Source organism: Papilio machaon, chromosome 11 (assembly GCF_912999745.1).
Source record: "Papilio machaon chromosome 11, ilPapMach1.1, whole genome shotgun sequence".
NCBI lineage: Eukaryota > Metazoa > Arthropoda > Insecta > Lepidoptera > Papilionidae > Papilio > Papilio machaon.
In genome coordinates, this window is record NC_059996.1 from 7208629 (window position 1) to 7224445 (window position 15817).

Below are 15817 nucleotides of genomic sequence, written 5' to 3' on the forward strand. Positions count from 1 at the left end.
CAAATTACAAATAGACGAATTACACGATTTGCCGGTGACATAAATACAGAAAAACATGTGACGTAATAATAATAAATTATCACTATAAATTCGATTACGGCTTTATCTAATTTATTTTCGCTTAGATATGTAAAAATGAAGATCACGTTCCAAAGTATTTAAAACAGTCATGATGCATTAAGATAAGCATTTTCATTTTAATGTCATTCAGGATTGCAAACTAGTAACATTATCAATTCTATATAATAAATATAATCTTCTATACTATCGTGCATTGATAAAAATATTTTTACATTGTGTCGTGGTCGAGGCCGATTTTATCTATATCTTGTCATTATTATTTGTACGAGTATAGTCAAACAAGGAAATCTAAACCAATGAGAGAGGCAGGTGATAACCTATGAGCTACAATTTAGTTTAACTTATGCCCACCGGTTCAGATAGCCTTGCGATCCAATCCGGCCAATGAAGACGACGACGTAGGCTAATAGATGGCCGAGCAAAATATCGTCGGAGACCAAAGAGAACACAGATTTCGCTGGCTCGGCCACGAAATTTAAGACGAAACCTAGGTCATACCTCGTATCGTTGGAAGAATGAGGTATAACAATCTGCTGGAACACCAAGTTGTTGACTGGGCCATAATTGTTTTATGAGTCTTCGAACCTTAATTTACTCTACTCACTTTACCATCAGAATTGTATTTTTGATTCGTATTATATTCTTTTCCGGAGTTTTATAGTCTTATAATCTGAGTATTGAGTTTTAAATTACACTATTGCTTGTATTTTGTTCGATTCATATTCTGGACATTTAACAACATTTTTTGCTGAATGGAAAATAAAATGACAAATTCCTTTAAAATTAAATGCCGGATAAAGATGAATTTTGAAACAGAATTTAAAAGCATAAAAAATGAGTGCATTTAAAGAGCACTAGTTTTTACGATTTTTCTGTAAAGGTATGCTCTTAACATCGCTGGAAAAAGAAAGTTATGTTCAATAAACATCGATATACAAACACCTAAACATTTTAATTTTTTTTTTTGTGTATTTGAAAGATTTTACAGACTTTAAACAAATCAAGACAAATGTAAAATAACACGACAGGAAGAAAAGCAAAAGGATTTAAATGTTTTTTTTTTTTTAAAACTAATTTTAACGAACTAAACACATATGTGACAAACAAACTAATTTCAATTTTCATTCATATATTTATTTATATTGATACTTTTGACAGATTAATTTTGCCTTTAAAAATGGATAGTTCCGCTTACGAGTACGTATATAAATCGACGAGTCCCTTAGCGTAGATAAAATTTTTACGTGCATTTCAAGCCGGTCACGTCTGGCCTCCAGTCTCAATGGGACCAATTACTGGATTCGAATCCATGAAAAGGCGTTACGTGGACGTGCACCTTTATATATATATTGTATGTTCAATAGCAACGCCAATCAAAGTCTTAGTATTTTGTACATGAATAAAGAACAGAAAAAAAAGTATCCTATTTTTTGCAGCAACTAATTAAGAAATATTTTGTAACTTCAAAATCTTTTCAAATAACGAAGATAAATATTCAGGGTCAAGGTCATAGAAATAAACAAAGGAAGCGACAAAAAATTTTAGTACTTTTTAGAGCCAGTCAGCCAGCCAAAAGTCATACTTTATATAATAACCAGCGATCGCAACTTTATCCACGTGATAGATAATTTGTAGGTAAATTCGGTGATGTGTCCAGGAATATTATACTAATAGGCTAGTTTTTTATTTTGTTCCACTCTGACAAAGTCGTGGGCCGCTTATAGTTTTATAAAATTGTTCGTAATAATATACATAACGTCAATACTTTTACTTTAGTAACAAAAATATGTACATGATGAAAAAAATATTAACAACAAAACTAATCTCGCTATTTTTCTAACACGACTGTAAAAATTATCGTGGAAAAAATCACGGAGGTCTGGTACATTAAAATACCGCAAATTATCGTTTTACTGTTTCAGCAGCGATAGGTTGATTGTGCGTGACTAAATGAAATACGAAAGCGTACGATGACGTCGGTCCTCATGTGTTTTTTTAGTATTTATTAAACACATCTATGAAGACGGGAAGCGCATACAAACAATATTTATGCTTATTCACACTCATTTGGCTTTGTACGGATAACGTACACACACATTTTTTAATCAAGATACAGTCTGTAACGGCACAAAGAATACTTGTGCTGATTCACACTCAGTCGGCGTAAGATTAGATTGATGCTTTATATTTCGATGTTTTGGCTTTGCACCTTCAGTCGTTGTCGGTCAGCTTGGTAGACCACTAAAAATGGTGCAGGTGCGAATGAGTGATGGTATATTAGAAGGAGAGGTGACCGATAATAAATATGGGGGAAAGATCTATAGCTTTAGAGGCATTCCTTATGCCCAACCACCACTAGGAGACCTGAGGTTCAAGGTAAATATACGTCTATTAATAAATAAAATAAAAAATTAGATAGCTTCCTCGGTTTTATAAGAACTTTTTTTTCTGCTAGAAAACTAAAGAAACTCTTATTATTTAATTATAACTTTTACAGGCACCTCAGCCAGTAAAACCTTGGAATGGAGTGCGAGATGCAAAGAAGTTAGGAAATGAATGTTATCAATATAATGTTGTTTTTTCAAAAGTAGCGAAACAAGGAAGCGAGGATTGCCTGTACGTTAATGTTTTCTCACCAAACCTAAAACCCACAAAACCGCTGCCGGTCATGGTTTTTATTCATGGCGGAGGTTTCACTGGTGGAAGTGGTTCCGATGAATTTTACGGACCAAATTATTTAATAAGACACGACGTTATTATTGTCACGTTGAACTATAGACTCGAGATTCTTGGCTTCCTTTGCTTAGACACCGAAGACGTACCCGGAAATGCGGGCATGAAGGATCAGGTTGCTGCACTTAGATGGGTCCAAAAGAATATCAGTAACTTTGGGGGTGATCCTAATAACGTTACGATTTTCGGAGAGAGTGCCGGAGGGGGCAGCGTTTCTCTTCACCTTCTGTCGCCCATGAGTAAAGGCTTATTTAAAAGAGTCATACCACAAAGCGGGATCGTTACTGCTCATTGGGCTACAGGCTTTATGGTCAAAGATAGATCGTTGCAATTAGCTAGAGAATTAGGATGTAATTCAAAGGACGAAAAAGAAATATATGAATTTTTCAAGGCACTACCAGTTGAAGCACTCGTAAACAAACACATTACAGTAACGTATGCGGAAACAAATAAAGAAGTTTTTATTGTACCCTTCAGTATTGTTGTAGAAAAGCAATTCGGAAACAATGAACGGTTCATGGTCGGTGAGCCTATCGAGATATTACGTAATTACGGCATACATGAGGGTGTTGATGTTATGGTAGGCTATACCGAAGATGACGGAGCTGCATTCCTGGGAGGCGGTACAGATATATCTAAAATGATATCCCAGGCCAATAAGTATCCCGAATTTTTGGTGCCGAAAATGATGTCTATATATTGTCCTCTAATCGATCAAATGGAAGTTGGTAAAATGATAAAACAATACTATTTTAAAGACGAGGATGTATCTATGGACAATTTGGAAAATTTGCAAAAGTATCTCGGTGCCGAAGTCTTTAAATATCCAGCTATTTTATTCCAAAAAATTTGTGCAAAAAAGGGAAAAAACAATGTTTTTCTATATAAATTTACCTGCAAATCTGAATTGAATGTTTTCAGTCACATACTGGGTGTCAATGATTTGTTTGCTAGGACTTTAGTCAATCACGCGGATGAACTTCCTTATATGTTTCATATGAAACTGTTAGCAGATTTACTCCCCAAAGTCGAAATAAACTCCAGATTTATGGAAATGATTGATCAAGTTACAAAACTCTGGACAAATTTTGCAAAATACGGGTAAGTGATTCACTAACCTATTTAAATCTTAAATTTCACGATGGTTTTGTTGTTGATATGATGTCATTTATTTCAATTCAGTTTTAAAATAATAGTGAAGAGATTCCAAAGTGCTAAACGAATTAAGGGTGATTGAAAATTGTTTTCGGTGATTTCACATATATCTTTGAATTTCGCACATGAATGTGCATCGCGATGTTTTCCTTCACGACACATGAAATTAAAAATTTTAAAGTACATTAAGAATGACAGACATAGAACCCAGGCTAGGGAGTAGATTTATTACTTATTACATTCTTTATTTCACAGTAACCCAACTCCGGATGAGAGTCTTGGTGCTATATGGAAGCCGTACACCTTGGAAGGACAAGATTTTTTGGACATTGGTGAAAATTTGGTGGCTGGTACCAGACCAGATAAAGATGAATTGGAATTCTGGGAACAGATTTACACAAAGTATTGTCCAAAGTATGCACCATGAAATAACATATACGAGTAGAGTTCTTTTAATAAAATTTGTCATAAAAAATAAAAGGTGTATTTTTTTAAAGTATGACTTGCCCACGAATTCTTCTGCGCAGAATTAAAAAAAATCGGTGAAAAGAATCTCACATTACACTATGTTCTATATATGTACTAAATTTCATTGAAATCCATTGAACCGTTGTGGAGATACCTTCAAACAAACATCCATCCACCTTAACATTCGCATTTATAATATTAGGAAGATTTGCTGGGCAAATTACAAATGGGCGATTTACACGATTTGCCGGTGAGATAAATACAGAAAAACGTATGACGTAATAATAATAAATTATCACTAAAAATTCGATTATGGCTTTATCAACTTTATTTTCGCTTAGATATGACAACATGTAAAATGCAGATCATGTTCCAAAGTATTTAAAAGAGTCATGATGCATTCAGATAAGCATTTTCTTTTTAATGTAATTCAGGATTGCTAACTAGTAACATTATCAATTTGAGAAAGAATGGATACAGTTATCTTCTATTCTATCGTGCATTGATAAAAATAATTTTTACATAGGGCTGTGGTCAAAGCCGATTTTATCTATATCTTGTCATTATTATTTGTATAGTCAAACAAGGATATTTAAACCAATGAGAGAGGCAGGTGATAACCTATGCGCTACAATTTGGTTTGTCTTATGCCTACCGGTTCAGATAATCTTGTCGGTCTACGATCCGGCCAACGAAGACGACGACGACCGACGTAGGCTAATAGATGGCCGAGCAAAATATCGGCGGAGAACAGAGAACACAGATTTCGCTGGCTCGGCCACGAAATTTAAGACGAAACCTAGGTCATACCTCGTATCGTTGGAAGAATGAGGTATAACAATCTGCTGGAACACCAAGTTGTTGACTGGGCCATAATTGTTTTACGAGTCTTCGAACCTTAATTTACTCTACTCACTTTACCATCAGAATTGTATTTTTGATTCGTATTATATTCTTTTCCGGAGTTTTATAGTCTTATAATCTGAGTATTGAGTTTTAAATTACACTATTGCTTGTATTTTGTTCGATTCATATTCTGGACATTTAACAACATTTTTTGCTGAATGGAAAATAAAATAAAAAATAAAATGCGATGCCGGATAAAGGTGAATTTTGAAACAGCATTTAAAAGCATAAAGAATCATCTAAAGAGCACTAGTTTTTACGATTTTTCTGTAAAGGTATGCTCTTAACATCACTGGAAAAACAAAGTAATGTAGGTACAATAAACATCGATATACAAACACCTAAACATTTTAAATTTTTATTGTGTATTTGAAAGATTTTACAGACTTTAAACAAATCAAGACAAATGTAAAATAACACGACAGGAAGAAAAGCAAAAGGATTTAAATGTTTTTTTTTTTAAACAAATTTTAACGAACTAAACACATATGTGACAAACAAACTAATTTCAATTTTCATTCATATATTTATTTATATTGATACTTTTGACAGATTAGTTTTGCCTTTAAAAATGGATAGTTCCGCTTACGAGTACGTATATGAATCGACGAGTCCCTTAGCGTAGATAAAATTTTTACGTGCATTTCAAGCCGGTCACGTCTGGCCTCCAGTCTCAATGGGACCAATTTACTGGATTCGAATCCATGAAAAGGCGTTACGTGGACGTGCACCTTTATATATATATATTGTATGTTCAATAGCAACGCATTGGCGTTGCTATTGAACTTACAAAGACTATGACTAAGAAATACTAAGACTTTGATTGCAAAGTCTTAGTATTTTGTACATGAATAAAGAACAGAAAAAAAAATATCCTATTTTTGCAGCAACTAAATAAAAAAAATATGTTGTAATTTCAAAACCTTTTCAAATAACGAAGATAAATATTCAAGGTCAAGGTCATAGAAATAAACAAATTAAGCGACGAAAAATTTTAGTACTTTTTAGAGCCAGTCAGCCAGCCAAAATTCATACTTTATATAATAACCAGCGATCGCAACTTTATCCACGTGATAGATAATTTGTAGGCAAATTAGGCGATGTGTCCAGGAATATTATACTAATAGGCTAATTTTTTATTTTGTTCCACTCTGACTAAGTCGTGGGCGACCGCTTATAGTTTTATAAAATTGTTCGTAATAATATACATAACGTCAATACTTTTACTTTAGTAACAAAAATATGTACATGATGAAAAAAATATTAACAACAAAACTAATCTCGCTATTTTTCTAATACGAATGTAAAAATTATCGTGGAAAAAATCACGGAGGTCTGGTACATTAAAATACCGCAAATTATCGTTTTACTGTTTCAGCAGCGATAGGTTGATTGTGCGTGACTAAATGAAATACGAAAGCGTACGATGACGTCGGTCCTCGGGTGTTTTTTTAGTATTTATTTAAACAAATCTATCAAGACGGGAAGCGCAAACAAACAATATTTATGCTTATTCACACTCATTTGGCTTTGTACGGATAACGTACACACACATTTTGTAATCAAGATACAGTCTGTACCAGCACAAAGAATATTTGTGCTGATTCACACTCAATCGGCATTAGATTAGATTGAGGCGTTATATTTAGATGTTTTGGCTATACGCCTTCAGTCGTTGTCGGTTAGCTTGGTAGACCACTAAAAATGGTGCAGGTGCGAATAAGTGATGGCATATTAGAAGGAGAGGTGACCGATAATAAATATGGGGGAAAGATCTATAGCTTTAGAGGCATTCCTTATGCCCAACCACCACTAGGAGACCTGAGGTTCAAGGTAAATATACGTCTATTAATAAATAGAATAAAAAATTAGATAGCTTCCTCGGTTTTCTAAGAACTTTTTTATCTGCTAGAAAACTAAAGTAACTCTTATTATTTCATTATAACTATTACAGGCACCTCAGCCAGTAAAACCTTGGAATGGAGTGCGAGATGCAAAGAAGTTAGGAAATGAATGTTATCAATATAATGTTGTTTTTTCAAAAGTAGCGAAACAAGGAAGCGAGGATTGCCTGTACGTTAATGTTTTCTCACCAAACCTAAAACCCACAAAACCGCTGCCGGTCATGGTTTTTATTCATGGCGGAGGTTTCACTGGTGGAAGTGGTTCCGATGAATTTTACGGACCAAATTATTTAATAAGACACGACGTTATTATTGTCACGTTGAACTATAGACTCGAGATACTTGGCTTCCTTTGCTTAGATACCGAAGATGTACCCGGCAATGCGGGCATGAAGGATCAGGTTGCTGCACTTAGATGGGTCCAAAAGAATATCAGTAACTTTGGGGGTGATCCTAATAACGTTACGATTTTCGGAGAAAGTGCCGGAGGGGGCAGCGTTTCTCTTCACCTTTTATCGCCCATGAGTAAAGGCTTATTTAAAAGAGCCATACCACAAAGCGGGATCGCTACTGCTCATTGGGCTACAGGCTTTATGGTCAAAGAAAGGTCATTGCAATTAGCTAGAGAATTAGGATGTAATTCAAAGGACGAAAAAGAAATATATGAATTTTTCAAAGCACTACCTGTTGAAGCACTCGTAAACAAACACATTACAGTGACGTATGCGGAAACAAATAAAGAAGTTTTTATTGTACCCTTCAGTATTGTTGTAGAAAAGCAATTCGGAAACAATGAACGGTTCATGGTCGGTGAGCCTATCGAGATATTACGTAATTACGGCATACATGAGGGTGTTGATGTTATGGAAGGCTACACTGAAGATGACGGAGTTGCATTTCTGGGAGGCGGTAAAGATATATCTAAAATGATATCCCAGGCCAATAAGTATGCCGAATTTTTGGTGCCGCAAACTATGTCTATATATTGTCCTCTAATCGATCAAATGGAAATTGGTAAAATGATTAAACGATTCTATTTTAAAGACGAGGATGTATCTATGGATAATTTGTATAATTTGCAAAAGTATCTCGGTGTGGAAGTCTTTAAATATCCAACGATTTTATTCCAAAAAATTTGTGCAAAAAGAGGGAAAAACAAGGTTTTTCTATATACATTTACCTGTAAGTCTGAGTTAAATGTTATCAGTCACATGATGGGAGTCAATGATTTGTTTGCATCGCATGATAAGACTTTAGTCTGTCACGCAGATGAACTTCCTTATATGTTTCATATGAAACTGTTAGCAGATTTTCTCCCCGAAATCGAAAACAACTCCAGATTGATGGAATTGATTGATCAAGTTACAAAACTTTGGACAAATTTTGCAAAATACGGGTAAGTGATTCACTAACTTATTTAAATCTTAAACTTCACCATGGTTTTGTTGTTGATATGATGTCTTTTATTTCAATTCAGTTAAAATAAATAATGAAAAGATTCTAAAGTGATGAACGGACTAAGAGTGATTGAAAATTGTTTTGGTGACTTCACATATATCTTTGAATTTCTTGGCAGATGAATGTGCATCGCGATGTTTTCTTTCACGACACATGAAATTGACAGATGACAGAAATCGAACCATAGGGAGTAGATTTATTATTAACAAGCTTTTACCCGCGACTCCGTCCGCGCGGAATAAAAAATAGAAAACGGGGAAAAAATTATCCTATGTCCGTTTCCTGGTTCTAAGCTACCTGCCCACCAATTTTCAGTCAAATCGATTCAGCTGTTCTTGAGTTATAAATGGTGTAACTAACACAACTTTCTTTTATATATATATAGATTACATTCTTCATTTCACAGTAACCCAACTCCGGATGAGAGTCTTGGTGTTATATGGAAGCCGTACACTTTGGAAGGACAAGATTTTTTGGACATTGGTGAAAATTTGGTGGCTGGTACCAGACCGGATAAAGATGAATTGGAATTCTGGGAACAGATTTACACAAAGTATTGTCCAAAGTATGCACCATGAAATAACATATAGAGTTGCTTTAATAAAATTTGTTATATCAATTAACAGTGCATTTTTTAAAGTATAGCTTTTGCCCACGACTTTATCTACGTAGAATTAATAAAATCGGTCAAAAAAATGCGTTAAGCGGTTGTGGAATTTTGCTTGGATTAAACATGTGAATAAAAATCATCCTACCAACGTACTCATTTCCTCGGTCATCGATAGCGTATGTGTTCTTTTTCATTGTGTTAAATACATTATATGCTAAATTTCAACGAGATCGGTTTAGCCGTACTGGAGATATTTTATAACAAACATGCATTTATATAAACTTTAGCGTTTATGATAAAAAATAAACTTAATTAGTATTCTATGTGTTCCTCTAAACATGGTCTACACCTATGCCAAATTTCATCGAGATACATGCAGCCGTTACAGAGGTACCTTCTAACAAACATCCATCCATCCACCCAAACATTCACCTTTATAATATTAGTAAGGATTGTAAGTAGTAAGATTGAGACAGAGTATTTAACATGAATGCCTTGCGGAAGGACTATGTCCAATATTGGACAGAAACAAGCCAGCGATGATGATTGAGGGAGAAAAACGAGAATAAAAATGGAACAGAAGGAAAAGGAAATTTACTTCTTTAATAAAAAAAAATAGAAAATTAAAAGCTTTAAGATTTTTTAATCTTATATTTAACTAGCGACCCGCCCCGGCTTCGCACGGGTGCAATGCAAAATATACCTACTACAGAATAAATGCACAATTTATTTAAGGTACCTAAATGGATAAGGATTAATGCTGTATTGTTTAAAATCACTTCGTAAAAGAATAAAAATGGTTATGCTGGGTTATCTCTAAGAGATAGACATATACCATCGCGGACTTTTTTGTTGAACTTTTTAAGGTGAACAATACTGTAGTACATTATTATTATGCATTTATTATACATACAAACCTTCCTTAAGAATCACTTTATCTATTAAAAAAAACCGCGTCAAAATCCGTTGCGTAGTTTTAAAGATCTAAGCATACATACGGACATACAGCGAAAGCGACTTTGTTTTATACTATGTATTGATTTGGCCATGTTTTCAGCTTGAGTAAACATTGACTTTTGTATCGGAGCAGATAAAGGTTTCTCTCATCTTATATTCATTATCTGGATATCCCCCAAAAGGGTGAGGGAGACTTATAATTCATATAAGCTTATTTATCACTTTCACTCAGACGAACTCCTCAAAGAGTTTGTTAGTGAAGTGAATTCGGCGAAGAAGGTACCACATATAACAGAACTGATTCATTCATCATCATCTCTGTAAATTTATGCATTTATACATTTACTCATATATTCATTCATTCAGTCATTCACTCTTTCATGTATAACTAGATATGTAATATGTACCGTAATCACGTAACTTATATTAAGGATGAATAGTTGACAATTCATTTGACAAGAGATGGCTTGAGTATCGATCGATTTATGAATCTTTTCCATTTTCGATGGAATCGATATTTAAATTAGATATTATTATTTTTTTTATTTACCAGCATTATCTACTTGTATACTACCTTATCGTCAAATAACAATTTTATTTGTAGGAAGTAATCGAACGCTTATCATATTATTATTGAGCCAACTGATTTAAATTACATTTTACAATTATAACATAACGTGTAAATATATACAATACAGTTATGACCCAAGTAATCTTTTTATTTAGAAACAGTTCATATGGAACTTTTACTTGTTTATTATTTCTTCTCTCCCGTTTACTATCTTGTGTCCAGAGTAGCAAACTTTAGATATAAAAACGCCAATAATGTAATTTTCGTGCAACCTAAATGTGTAGGAAATAAATATCTTCGACTGATAATATTTTGAAGCAAATTTACTTTTTGTATTAAAAATGTAACACTGAACTATCATCAACACATAAACAATAGGCGCTTCTCTATGCGTTTGAAAACTAAACAACAATTCTGAAGTCTCAACGTAAAGGAAATTAGGTCGCCGCTCTGTCTTTTCGCTTTAACTTCACAACTCATTTTCCCTTATATTTGCTACAGGTAAATCTCATGTGTAAGTTTTAAGGTAAAGGCACGATTACAAATTCTTTTTGTGTCATTTTTCTCTTTAGATAATACGACTATTGAAACGACAATGCATATTTGTATGTTGGGACGTTTCTTTTTAGGAATTGGGATATTCTTTAAAATCTCGGAAACTTAAATTATACAAAAACAAAATAGTAAATACATGCATGGACAGGAAAAGTAACCGCATTCTTAAGAAAGTATTGTTCTAATTGGATAACAATGTAAGTAAATAATAAGAGACAACGTAAGTCAATATTACTTGGCTTTGACTGGCATTTGTTTCCAATTGAGGCACAGGTGGCATGTTAAAGTACGACCTAATCCAACAGTAGGTCATAGTAGATTACTTCGGAACGGTTAACATATTCCGTAAGGATTTTACAACAGATATTAATTTTAATATTTATTAGCAGCCTATGGGGATGCTTTGAGGTAAGAATGTCATGTAATAGAGTTAACGCGTAAATATGACACCCATATCGTATAATAGGCGGAAGATAGATTGATTTAGAAGGTGAACCCCTGAGCTTATCAATTCCGAAAATATTAATACTACAAAGCGTCTTATTTGTTAATTAAAATTCAGGAAATTAGATTCGTATCACGAGGTATTCAAATTTTAAGTAGTAACAAAAGGTCGTCAAATGAAAAGGATGAACATTTCCATACAAAGCGGCGGAGTTTTGTTCACTTTTGCACAGACATAAATCATGTTGGCTGACAGCACTCCAGGTGCACCTCCCTCGCACCCCATCAGCTCTGAATACAAATGATAATGAACACGACGTGACGCAAGCCTCCTTTTCGGTTGTTGCACGCACTTTATACTCGAAGCTTTTGTACACTTTATTAAAGATTAAAAATATAATTCCCTTAGCATATCATACATATGATAGTTATATCATCTCAGTAAGTATGAGCAATGAATCTGTTGATAAACATAGTAACAATGGTTTTTTTATGGAAAACCCCAGAATCATCGAAATAGTTGTAATTAATTTATGCTGACGATCATCTATAGTGTATGTGTATGTAAAATTGAACTAATCCCTTTCCTTTGGCGTCTGGTAGTGGCGTAACATTTGACTCATTCAGTTGAATTCAAAAGCGATAATTACTTTAGATTAACAATAGTAGATTTTGTTTAATAAAATGACAAAACGGAACATTTAAAGATCCAATAATAGTTGGTTTCTAAATGAATCTTTAGCAAACGTGGTCATATGTCAAGAAGCGAAAACATATCGTAATGATGTGTAACGAGAGGCATTCCGATGAGGCGGTGGTGGAGGCGGAACGCGCGACGAATTCATTTATCTACCGAAGATGAAACCGAGTTTTTCCGCAAATGTGCTTTTCATATTAATATCGATTGACATATACGTTTTAGATTTAACTAGCTAATTCCGTGCGGAATAAAAAATGATCTTAATAGTAACTAGTAGCTTCTGTGCTCTTCCAGACTATGTTCTACACCTGTGCCAAATTTCATCAAGACCCGTTGAACCATTCCGGAAACACTCGTATCTTCAAACAAACATCCATCCAACTTTCGCATTTCTAATATTAGTTACAGGTAAATATTTCTTAAATGTATTCTGTTCATAAAACGAAAGGGTTTCTAGTATGTCCTTATACGAACGATATTAATTCATAAATCATCTTCAGTAACGATGTTTGTCTTAAGCTCACTGTACGTCCCCATTGAGGGGCTCGGAGCTTACCCTATGTTAGGATTGGCTAGGTCATAGTGAACTACGTTGGCCCAGTACGGATGAGTCGACTTCACACATATCTTTGAATTTCTTCACAGATATGTACAGGTTGTATCACGATGTTTTCTTTCACCGTAAGAATGTCCATATACATATGTAAATCGAAAATTGAAAAATACATTGGTACATGCCCGTATTCGAACTTAGAACCTGTAGATTGTAAGTCGACTGCTTAACCCCTGAGCCACCGAAGTTATACCATGTATTCAAGCTTAATTTTTTTCATGTAGATACGTAGAATAATAACTGCCATAAAAATATTACAAGCATCTTCAGCGTACCCTTGAGGTTACAAAGAAATGAAGCAAATTATATTTGAACGCAAATTTCATCTCGGATAATGCTCTGTTTGTAGTCTAAGATCAATCATTTCACTACTCTACATTCATACATAAAGAATACAAAAAAAAAAATATTTATCTTCATTCTTAAATCATCCGAGTTGGGAAAGTGGCAAATTCAATTTGCGAGTTTTTTATTAGAAATTCCGGGAACTTAGAACGCCCTCTTAAAGAGACAAAAGCCGGTATTGTTTTGTCGTTTTTTTGCGTTAACAACAAAGGCTTCCTCCGCCTATTCATTAGAGTCATGAGGTTCATAATTAATTCTTGTAACTTATAGAAATAAATTGAACATGGATTCGATTTGTTTGATCTTATCGCTAGTTTTCGAGGATAGAAAGCATGACAAAGACATCACAAGAATAATATAACTTTACTAAGTGACTACATTTTGCCCGTGCCTTCGTCTGCGCGAAATTAAAAAGCAAACTTAATAAGTAGTCTAATCTATGTCTAGACTATGTTTTTTAATCGCTATAGTTAACTTCTTAACATCTCACTCACGTTGACTACCCAAAAATAGAATAGAGATTTCCGTGAGACTAAACTATTCTAACAGGCTTATTAAAGTTTTATTTTACTATAAATCGGATACTGCACACGGTAGATACGGTCACAGTAAAGTCAACAGTCATTCATCTGAACTTTCGTCATGTATGGCAGGAAGTTTGAGCGCTCAGACTATGAATAATGTTCGGTAGAGGGAACGGAAGCGGCGTCCGGGTTCGCGTCTGCTCGTGTGCACGCCGCCTTATCTTTTTGCTTCGCCGCGCAACTTTGATCGCGACGGAATTTTAAACTTGTATCGTTCTAACGTTATCCACATAATTTATTTATGGCCTTTTCCAACATTACTGTTTGCAGTGATTTGTGTCGATGTTATCGTTGAACTTTGGTTGCAAGACATAATAAACTTTGATGTACTGGTCATGTTTAGATGTTGTGGTTTTTTTGAGTTTGAAATGTAACTTTTTATTGAGTATTTGATATGAAGTTTTTTTTTTTTAAAATATTGCAGTTTAAATCCATAAATTTAAATTATCTAAGTGTCTCGATTTATTATGTAATAACTAAAATTGTTTAAGTAAAAGAATTAATGCAACTTCAAATGTACTTAATTCCAAGGCAATTGAGCTCGTTATGCTGATAGAATCTTTAATTTTCATGGCGAGCGCTGACTTCACTCTACAAAAGGAAATATTGAGTCCGGAAGTAGTCCGGATGCACAAAGCCAATAAGCTTAACCTGCTTATTACAGATAAGTATGCTTAGCGCGTAATGGTTTATGTTTTATTTTCAAAGATTTTTTACGGTTAACAATATTGTTTATCGTCCTAATTGTTTGTACTGAAATTGATTTGATTTGGCAATCTAACAGGTATTAGTCAAATTACCAATTGACAACGAAACAAATTAAACATAAGGGTTAATTATGAAAGTAGCGGTCGCCTGTGATTTTGTCAGCGCAGAATTTAAAAAAAAAACGTAGCCTATAGTACCGCGTGTATCAGCTACCATCCCGTCAAAGACTCGTCAAAATCATTCCTGCCGTACCGTTTCGTAGATTACTCGGAACAAACGCGGCTTTACGGACAAACAGACTGAGAACAATTTTAAAACAAGATTATTTTTTAGATATCACATACAAACACTCCAATTTTATTAATATGTATAGATATAGATGAAGCAAAAACTTTGTACTTTAAGAAAATTGCCCCAATGGATGGACGTGGAATTTGACGCTGTTAAAGTTAATAAGAAGATGAAGAATTCCGACCAATAGGCGACCACTAGTTGAATTAAAAACATGAAAATAAAATAAACTTTGGACTCAATGCCTGTTTACTTTTCTTTACCGTGTCCCTTGCTTTCCATGCAGAGATTCTAATTTCCGTTTCATGAAAAACTTCTCCCTGCGTCATCCGTAACATTATTATACGACCCAATTTAAAAGTACCGGGTCACGATGTTAATAAAAAGTAGGTCCCCGGAGATAGCGTGTTCCAACCTCAGTTGTTTGCACAGAGAAACATTTTTAAATAGGGGGAAAATGAGGTTAGAGCTTCCGTTAGGCACTTTGAGGCAACGTGAGGCATGGTGAGGCACTGTGAGGCACTGTGCACAGATTGTGTCGTGTGTACGCTAAAAAGAAGTCAACAGTTCGTGACGCAACACGACAAGCTAATTTTCGTATTAATGTCACCTTTAAACTACTCAAACGAATTTCATCTTTATTCAACCGGTGATAATGTTGGAAATTGCGTGAAGTTACAACGAAGAATTGGAGAGAAAACAAAAAAATGTGAAGCAAAATTTTATTCCCTAAA

At 34.3% G+C, this 15817-nt stretch overlaps 2 protein-coding genes across 2 annotated transcripts; both read left to right on the forward strand.

Moving 5' to 3' along the window:
- The first annotated feature begins 2312 nt into the window (after positions 1-2312).
- On the forward strand, positions 2313-4410 carry LOC106707283 (juvenile hormone esterase). The gene is made up of 3 exons (XM_045679916.1): positions 2313-2457; positions 2579-3915; positions 4225-4410. The coding sequence occupies exons 1-3, from the start codon at positions 2329-2331 to the stop codon at positions 4394-4396; spliced, it is 1638 nt and encodes a 545-aa protein (XP_045535872.1). The 5' UTR covers positions 2313-2328; the 3' UTR covers positions 4397-4410.
- Positions 4411-6962: 2552 nt separating this feature from the next.
- LOC106707404 (juvenile hormone esterase) lies at positions 6963-9374 on the forward strand. The gene is made up of 3 exons (XM_045679915.1): positions 6963-7176; positions 7298-8643; positions 9112-9374. Exons 1-3 carry the CDS (start codon positions 7048-7050, stop codon positions 9281-9283), a joined length of 1647 nt encoding a protein of 548 aa, XP_045535871.1. The 5' UTR covers positions 6963-7047; the 3' UTR covers positions 9284-9374.
- The last annotated feature ends 6443 nt before the right edge of the window (positions 9375-15817 follow it).

What these genes read in the sequence shown, in the direction of transcription:
- LOC106707404 (XM_045679915.1), top strand. Translation starts at nt 7,048, where the DNA reads ATGGTGCAGGTGCGAATAAGTGATGGCATATTAGAAGGAGAGGTGACC. An exon ending in TAGGAGACCTGAGGTTCAAG is followed by an intron (nt 7,177 to 7,297) that starts GTAAATATACGT and finishes TAACTATTACAG; the next exon opens with GCACCTCAGCCAGTAAAACC. An exon ending in ACAAATTTTGCAAAATACGG is followed by an intron (nt 8,644 to 9,111) that starts GTAAGTGATTCA and finishes TTCATTTCACAG; the next exon opens with TAACCCAACTCCGGATGAGA.
- LOC106707283 (XM_045679916.1), top strand. Translation starts at nt 2,329, where the DNA reads ATGGTGCAGGTGCGAATGAGTGATGGTATATTAGAAGGAGAGGTGACC. An exon ending in TAGGAGACCTGAGGTTCAAG is followed by an intron (nt 2,458 to 2,578) that starts GTAAATATACGT and finishes TAACTTTTACAG; the next exon opens with GCACCTCAGCCAGTAAAACC. An exon ending in ACAAATTTTGCAAAATACGG is followed by an intron (nt 3,916 to 4,224) that starts GTAAGTGATTCA and finishes TTTATTTCACAG; the next exon opens with TAACCCAACTCCGGATGAGA.